The sequence below is a fragment of the Mesoplodon bidens genome (assembly GCF_964165515.1).
Source record: "Mesoplodon bidens genome assembly, chromosome: 11".
Taxonomy (NCBI): Eukaryota; Metazoa; Chordata; class Mammalia; order Artiodactyla; family Ziphiidae; genus Mesoplodon; species Mesoplodon bidens.
The window spans coordinates 91,270,008-91,279,219 of record NC_138167.1 but is presented as its reverse complement, the minus strand read 5'-3'; the positions used below and the strand labels follow the sequence as shown (position 1 = coordinate 91,279,219).

The 9,212-nt window shown below is 33.5% G+C and overlaps 1 protein-coding gene across 1 annotated transcript in view; it reads right to left on the bottom strand.

Moving 5' to 3' along the window:
* Window positions 1-239: 239 nt before the first annotated feature.
* Window positions 240-9,212, bottom strand: part of RASSF9 (Ras association domain family member 9) — a gene marked incomplete at its 3' end in the record, with an annotated part of 28,045 nt that continues 19,072 nt past the window's right edge. The window contains exon 2 of the mRNA XM_081248774.1: window positions 240-1,500. Within this exon, the coding sequence (XP_081104900.1) occupies window positions 240-1,500 (1,261 nt within the window). The remainder of the gene's footprint in view (window positions 1,501-9,212) is intronic.

Genomic DNA, 9,212 nt, shown 5'->3' with positions numbered 1-9,212 from the left:
GTTATATACCTGCAAGCTATTTGTGCTGCATTCTTAATAGAGTTCATTGTTTGAACTTGCAATAATTAGGTCACATTGGAACTCTTCAAAAACAAACTTACAAAATTCTCTAGTTTTTATTAACTACCGAACACTTTAACATGATTTACATTTTTTTGCAGAATGGAATATTTAACGTTTCCTACTAAAGTAAACAAACACGAACAACATTAAAGTAGGCCAGAAAGAAGCCATTCAAATTATGTTGACAACAGCACCATATCTCCTACAGTTGTCTCTGAGTCCTGACTGTGGTTAGAGCTGATACCAGTGTCTGAGTCTGTGTCATTTGAATACATGTTAAATACTCTTTGAGTAAGAGGAGGAACCTCCCCACTGCTGGTAGGGACCTCAGATTCCTCTCCTCTGTTTTCCTTTAGCTGGCATTCATCTTTGTTGCTAATATGAAGGGAACTGAACTCCTTGGCCAGGAGCTCATATTCTTTAGCTTTCATCTGAAGCAATGAGTCACTGTATTTAATCTCTTTCTGGATGCCACTCAAGTAAGAGTGGATTTTCAAACCAGCTTTCATGCTTTTCTCCAAATCACACTTAACACTTTCTAAGTTAGAGCCTTCAAGTTCACTTGCAGCTGCCCTTTCTTCATCTTCATTTATCTCTGTGCAAATACTTTTGACCTCTTTTTCTATTTCGGCAGAGAGCTTGTCAATGAGCTTTCTATAATATGTTAGTCGCTCCTCCAGCTGTACAATTCCATCACTTTCTCTCAGGTCCTCCAGAATCTGGTTTTCATCATACTCCAAGCCTAGTTTTTGCTCAACTTCACTGAAACTGGGCATCAAATATGCATCCTGGACATAATTTTCTCCATCATTTTCTACCCGGTTGAGGTGGAATTTAGCTTCACACTTTTCAATTTCCAGATCCAGCTCTTTCATTCTCTTGACTTGTTGATGAATAGTATGATCCTGGGAAATAATCAGATGAACTAATGTCTCCATACTATCTCGCTCTTGGGAAACTGTGTCCTGCTTAATTTTAGCCAGTTTCCGGAAAGTTTTTCTGACTATTCTCTTTTGCTTATCTGGTGGTAACATCTTCATGTAATTTGCTGGGCTGAGCTCCCACAGTTTTTCTGTGTTTTGCATTAATTTGGCTTCAGCTGTCCGCCACAAGGGAACTGGAAGAAAAGCATCTGCTTTAACCAAAACAAACTGCATATTAGGCTGCTCATCTCCCCATGCTTTCCAAAGCTTCAGGATTCTTGTTAGTGGGGGAAGAACCCGTTCAGAGCCTCTCCACTTTTCTATGATGCAGTAATCACTGGGCTTCCCCAGAAGAAATCGTTTCTCTCCAAATGTAGTCTCATGTTCCTCAAGCAAAGCCTGGATGATGTCAGCAGAGGTGGTGCGTTTGGTTAGCCCACAGACGATCTTCTCTTCTTGGCAAACCCAAACCACAATTTCCTTCTCTTCTGAATCCATGTCTTTAGTTGGAGATCTGAAAGAAAAACAAAGTACATTATATTACTGTCATCACCTGTGTAAACTCAGAAAGATGATTTAACTTTAATACCCTTTCTAGATTTTACCCTTAATGAGAGATGCATTTTGAGGTTGAGACTACATAAGAATCAGAAGTTTTATGGCAAGAAAAAAAAAGTTAAGACCATGAAAGATATCTTAATTTCCTTTTTAATTCCTAGTGGGCTCTGGAAAGAGCAAACTGTCATCAAAGACAACGGAGGCTATTTTATCTTTAGAAGTCAGCCACAAGATAACTACACTTAGAACTGGCAGACTTAAGACAATAATCAAAGTGGAGATTAATAAGAAGTAGAATAAGACTATTTTGCCTGGAGCCTTAGGACTGGGGAATAACCATGGAAGCATAAGTAGGATGTTATTAAAGTCACAGAGTTGAAAATAGTCCATTACTGAAATTAGTGATTATTTAATTCTATGAGTATTTATTGTATGCCAACCATGTGCCAGACATATCAGAAGATGCTAAACATACAGCAATAAGCAAGGGAGACAAGGACACAGACATAAATGTGTAATTAATATAATATCAGATAGTGGCAAATGCTAGGAAGAAAGTTAAACTGAATGAAGGGATAGAGAATTACTTAAGGAGAGGTCTACTTTATTTAAAGAGCTTAGGAGAGACTTCTCTAAGAAGGTGACGTTTGAAGAGGAACATAAATTCACACAGTTAGCAGTGACACAAGTGAAGATTCAACCCAAGGAAGAAAGCTGGCTCCAGAGTATACTTCTAACAGATACGCTATAAAAACAAGTTTACAAGTTTGATGGTTTAGACGTGAGGAGTCAATTGGAAAAAAATAATTAACTCCTTCTTAAAGAGGAACTTTATAACATAAATTCGCTTTTCATAGCAATGGAACCAGAGCACCTCATTAGAGCACCCAACTGGTCAAGGAAGGAGTTTTCCCAATGGTCGGCCATGGAGAAAAGTATGTGGAAATGTATTACCTTCTGAGCCTTTTTCTTATTAAACTTGTTCCTACTTCGATGCAGTAATAAAGGATTTTGACTGGCCTGGATGCCTCCCTTAGCTGACAAAACTCTCATATATATAAAAGCCCTACTGCTATCTCCTTAGAGTAATTCCTACGTCCTGTTCCACTTTCTGGCTCGGGAAACATCAGTTCTGTGTCTGTAGCTAAGGATGACACATGAGTTATAAATGCTTCAGCTCTACACTGCAGCTGTGAAGACTGGGAAGCAGGGATCAGGGAGTCCTTATGTATACTAGAATAATAATAGGGACATACATGACAATTCCCCAATACTTCCAGGATCCCTGCTCTAATTGGGATTCTCTTGTTCTGGAAGGAGCAAGTTCTTATATATTACAGCTTCCACCAGAGATCTGCTAGTTTTCAGCTCATGTGGATTATGGAACACTGACAGTCATTATGCACAATCAAGAAAGATATTATTATTTCCATATGACATATGAGAAAATTAGTGCCTTTATTAATAGCCTCACAGTCCAACTGGTTCCAAACCCCTTTTTTTTAAAAGTCTGTTCTAAACGTCATTGTATTTTCTTGAGCCGGTTATTTTCTAAATATTTTGAGGAATTTTTACAACCATCATTCAAACCAGATAATTTTCAAAAACTTCTGCCACTTGACTGAGCATGTTTAAAAGTAATGACCATTCTTTAGCGAATGTAGGCAATAAATCTTCCATACCTAGTATAAACTCCATTATGTTTAATTCTACTTCGTAGTAGGCTTAGGATTTTGAAAACTGTGTTTATTTTATAGTATGCCTCCAATTGAATTTCTATTCATTCATTCATTTGACAAATATTTGCCAAGCACCTCCTCTGTGTTTGACATTGTCATAGAAATGTGGATCATAGAAAGACTTGTATGATTTATTAGACAGTATCCCTGGCTTATTGTGGGAAACACTGCTTGGGTTGGGAAGGAAACACTTACCTGTCAGTTCTACTGCTAAGTTTCTTATTATATTAGCAGTTCCCAAATGTTAGACTGATGACCCCTGGTATTATTTCATTAAAAAAATTAGAAATATATAAAAGATGCAAAATAAATATTAAAAATAAACCAATTTAGGAATCTTATAGAGTCATTATTTTTTCAAAATAATTGTTTTCATTTGGTCCCAGATCCACATAAACCTAGTCATCTGATATAAGTAAGGAATTTAATTCTAGAGCTGGGACTAAATAAAATGCTCCCTTCCCAACCTTTGGAAATTTACTATCTAGTATAAGTAATGACATCCCCAAACACATATATAACAAAGGTTAAAACTACAAACTTACACTAGATAATTTGGTTTGTTATGTAATATAATGTAACAAACTTCTTACCTAATGATTCAAATTTAGCAGTTGAGACATATAACCTCCAAATCTAATGCAACAAAATAAAAATAAACACATCCATTGCATGACTTAGTGTTCGTTTTGATTTGCTCTACTTTGCTTCTGTGTATGTTTATTGGAAGTAAGGGATAAAGATTTTTACTGGATCTTAAACTTCCCAGAGAACATACCATAACCACATAAAGACTGAAAAATCATAAAGCTTTAATTCATGTAATCACATATTCCAATAATTTACTTCTTTTTTCTATTTTTATCCCAGTGTTTTAGTTCCATTTATAAATAACTTCATTGTTGATCTGATTAATATTATTTTTTTCTTTTCATATTTTACCTTTGCTCACTCAATGTTACTTAATGGTACAAATTAAATTTTTTTTCTGTATATTGGAATATGTTTGTTGATAATTACTATTTCCAATCCAACAAAGTTTCTTTTATTTTAGAAATTTCTTGGCTTGCAGCATTTTTTATTTTACTTACGTAAAATAGTAGTTTTTACTATTTTACTATTTTAGTAGTTACTAATATCATCCCCATTTTACAGATAAGGCAACTGAGATAAAGACAGGGTAAGTAACTTGCCTAAAGTCACAAAGCTAGAAAGTAGAAATGTTCCTTCCAACTCTGGCTTTAGACGTTAACCTACAACTAATCCCTGAAAATAAATTACAATAGCCATTATGACTACCCACTCACAAATATTTCCCAATTTGTGAACTGATTACATTTCAAATGTGATTTTTTTAATTACTTGAAACTCAGTGCATTTTTCCTATAAAATTAAAATTCCACCTTATATAATCAATGAAATCCCCGTTTTGAATGCTTTTAGGTAAAGTATAAATTTGGTTCCTTCAGCTCTATCACTCTTTTCTTTGAACATCCAGTATAAAGGCAAGTATTGAGAGAGTCCCATGTATCTGATTCTGTAATATTAAAGGAGTACAGACAAAGAGATTCTCAACAGATGTAAGGTTAACATGGATGGAGATTGCAGGAGTGGTTCTCTCTAGATACTACTGGAGAAAGTAACAGCAGGTGGACATCGAGATAGGAGGCTATATAGGAATATGATAGCTGTTCACAAGTATAGGTTACTTACAGTGCAACTGGCGATAAATTGGGAACTGCTTGGATTAGAGGATTCAAAATTTATAACTTCTATGTCACATTATAGGGTAAAAGCATTTACCTAAAAATACTATGTTAATCAAAATAAAGTAACTACCACACTGACATTTAATTCACACCAGTTTAACTTTTTAGGTTAATTTGCTAAATGTTCCTGTATACAATTAGAAAGTAGATATGAAAGTTGATAAGCCAGAATTTAATCAGGTCATGGTTTCATATAGCAAGGATATTTTCTTTAACATCCACTTCAGGGAGGCAGAAACACAGGAGACAAAATGTTTTAAAATGCCTTGCATAATGTTACGGAGGGTACCTCAAATTTTGCTTATGATCAAAACACACAACAACCAATAAAGCTTAAGAAATTTTACAATGAAATAGTATTAACAATTGAATAAGATTATGGCTGTGTTTTGTCTTGATTTGAACTAGTTTGTTTATTTCAAGAATAGTTCATAAGAGAAAATGCTCTTGATATCTAAACTGTGACTCCCACCAACACTTAACTGTTGTACCCAATCATCTTTAACTACACTTTATTCATTGGAAACTGAATTAAAAGTAATTTGAAACACTGTTCAACAGGTTTTACTACACATTCTAAATATATATTATACTACATCTATGATTATGTAGTATACATTATGACATTTCTCATGCACATACTTTAAAAAATTGTGTATGTATTTAAACACTTTATTAAATTTGATATTAATATAACCTAAGATTCTCGTGGAAGAATTGCTTTGTTGCTTAGCATGCTCTGTTTACTTTATTTTAAAATAGTCTATAATCACAAAATATGTTTGAAAATTATTTACATATACAGAAGAAAATAAAAAACCTTCATAATGCTACAGTATCCATTTTTATCTAATGCTTTAAATTCTTTTTTTTCCCTCTGAAACATTAACAAGATTTATTTGTGAAGATTTTCAAAATAGATATGGTGGGAACAATCTGATATTTTAAAATATGATTTCATCTTAACTATCACTAATTCATTTTGAATTCTGATAAATCATTTTTTTTCTAGTCCCCTGTACCCTTCACTGTAATACTGCAGTATATATATATATATATATATATATATATATATATATCTGACTCACATTTCTCACAAGATTGCTTCAAATATCAAATAAGTGAAAGGAAAAGAGTGCTTTGAAAATATTGAAAAATGTACTGGCTAAATATAGGTTATTAACTCTAATGGTAAAATTACTGATATTATTACTTAATGCAGAGAAGGGTATAGTGTTTTTAGTATTGTTATTCAGTAACTTTACTGAGCTTGCTACAGTAGTTAACAATATTATTTTATAAATATTTTCCAACCTATCCCACAATATTTTTTCACCTGCTTTGACTAGTCAATATTTTTGCATGTACACTTCCAATATAACACAACTGTTTAGCTAATAAGAGATGTTTAAAAAGATCATTAATATAATCTTTGGATCACAGATGAGCTGAGAATGCTTTTAATCTTTCTCTGATGTATAGCTCTCTGATTTTGACTGAGTGTGTTAATGAAGCATATTACACTGAAAATAAATATATACATATATTTATATATTCATCTGATTATTCTTCTACGACTACTTCATTATTCAGTTTTTGCCATTTTAGAGTATCTTCATCAGACAATTAAGAAAATTTATATGCCAAATGAAGCTCTTCAACAACGTGTGTCAACCTTACTTACAAGCACTTTCCCATATTTATTGTGAAATAGAGTGAAATATAAGAGAATTTTTGTCAGAATTTTTGCATTTACTCTATTATCAATCAGGAACTTAAAAATATTTCTCCAGTGATAATTAGTTTTAATACCACAAAAACACACAGAATTAAGATGAGTTGGCTAGGAAATACAAATGTAACATTCATACAATTAAATATTTCTTCAACAAACTTTCACTGAGTATGGTGCACAAAGCACTAGGGAATAGATCAACTATTTAAATCTGGAAGTCTTAAGATAAAGTATTAAATAGGATATTTCGATGTCAAATTGAAGATCCCACAAAATAAGTATTTACAGAAAAAAGATTGTGTGAAGACAGAGAAAAATAAAGGTAAATGGATAATATTTGGTTTTCTTTATTCAGTTGTCCAGAAAGAATAAAAGGCATTGAAGTTGGGGCCCAGGAGAATAACACAAAGAACAACATTTCTTCCTAGTATCTCAGACATTAAAGTTTAATTGAAATTTGATGTATAAAACTTATCAGGACAAATATTTCATATTGCCCCTACTTTCAAAAAAATAAGAATCATCAAAATAATAAATTATTAATTAAGAATAATTACATTATGATATGCTTCTAAAACTCAGTATATGAAAACTAGCAATGTATAGGTACTTATAGAAAATATTTGGATTTCTGAGTGCATCTTTCCATAGAACCTATGTTATAATTCTTTGTTTCCTAAGCCAGCCTGGTAAGTATGATACTAACACAATCTAGCTGCCATATATAGGAGTGGTTCTGAAATGCTCTTATTGCTTGGCTCTCTGCAGAATCATGTTCCATGCTTGGAAATCAAGAGTTACAACTTTTTCAGTTCCAAGCTATTGGTGGCGTGTGTGTCTGCAAATAGTGATGCACAAGTCTCCAACAGATTAAAGGATAAAGACCTATGAAGCTTTGGGGGCATATTGGGGGCATATCTGAATGTGGGCCCAATGCCCGAAGACAGTTCTCTGTTTCCTTTTTATTACCATTACTTATTATTTAAACTGAATACTCTCCTTATAAACCAGTTGTTCTCTACTAGGGGTGATTTTGCCCCCCAAGAGACATTTGGCAATGTATAGGGACATTTCTTTTCACACTAGGGTCTGGGGGTGCTACTAGCATGGTCAGAGCAAAGAATGATCTAGACAAAATGTCAACAGTTGTGCTGTCCTGATCCATATTTACAACAAAATATACTTTCATCACAGCTTTACCTATAGCCTTTTCTTCTTACATCTTCTGGAGAATCTATGAGTAAAATACATGAAAATAAAAATAACAAATAAGGGAGACATTTCCAATCTCAAGTAGACTAAAATTAACAATGTAAGTTGGTATTCTACTTAATGGAATGCAAATGGAACTTTTTCTCCTTTCACCCCATAGCCAATCTTTATGCTTATTATTATTAATCTGCCTAACTGGACTTCCCTCTGTTAATCCCAGAGCTGGTCCTAAGGAATACTAATATTTGCATTAAGATGCTATAGAAACACAAATATTCAAAATAGGGTTAATTTTAATTCAGGAAAAAACTTGCATTCACAGACTTCATTAAGAAATAGTAAATCTTCCTTCTTCATTAAGAATAGTATTTGACTGTCTGGCCACCAGATATGGGGAATGGACAGTGGGGTGAAAAGATGTGTGAATGCAATGACATGATAGAAATGGCCAAGGCGACCAGTGCAGTGCCAGGGCATAGTGAGGGTTGGAAGTCAGCAGAAAGGGTTTCATTATATTTCTCCCTTACTGCTTCTTTGCAGTCTATTCTGCCCTGGACAGAAGGGACAAAGACCAGAATTAGGAATGAAGATTCTGAGACACCTTGAGTTTAGGGGACAAGTAGGTCAAGATAATACCTGCAGTCTTTAGAGGACCAAAGGAAAATTCCCAGAGATAACCTTGGGAAATGAGGAAAAAAAAAAAAAAAAAAAACTCTATCACCTAGTTAAGGCTGGGGGTAGTGCAAGCATGTAAGATATGCCTAGATAAGTCAGAAACAGCCTTTAAAATACCTTAGCAATAAAACTACATTGAATATAACATTTTCTTGCTTTGGTTATTCAGAAGACACTCTGGAATATAATGTTGTCTTGAAGTCACCATTATTAAATGAACTGGCATGCAACACTGTATTTAAAAAGTCTGGTTATTTGTGCTTTCTGATAGCTGAATACAAAACAAGAGTTTCTATTATTCTATATTTTATCAGACTTTCGGTCAAACTAAGATATTGTCTTAGTATGTTTTTCCCATGCAGTTGAAATTAAATTAATGTTTTTCAGTCAAACTTCTCATTCCATAGGGAAGTGAGAATTGTCTCTTTAATATTTTCTTAACATGTAATACAATTAACTCCCTTTGAAATTTTGATTAAACCTCAAAACATGTTTATACTCCTCAAAAGACATACATTTATTTTACCTGATATCATCA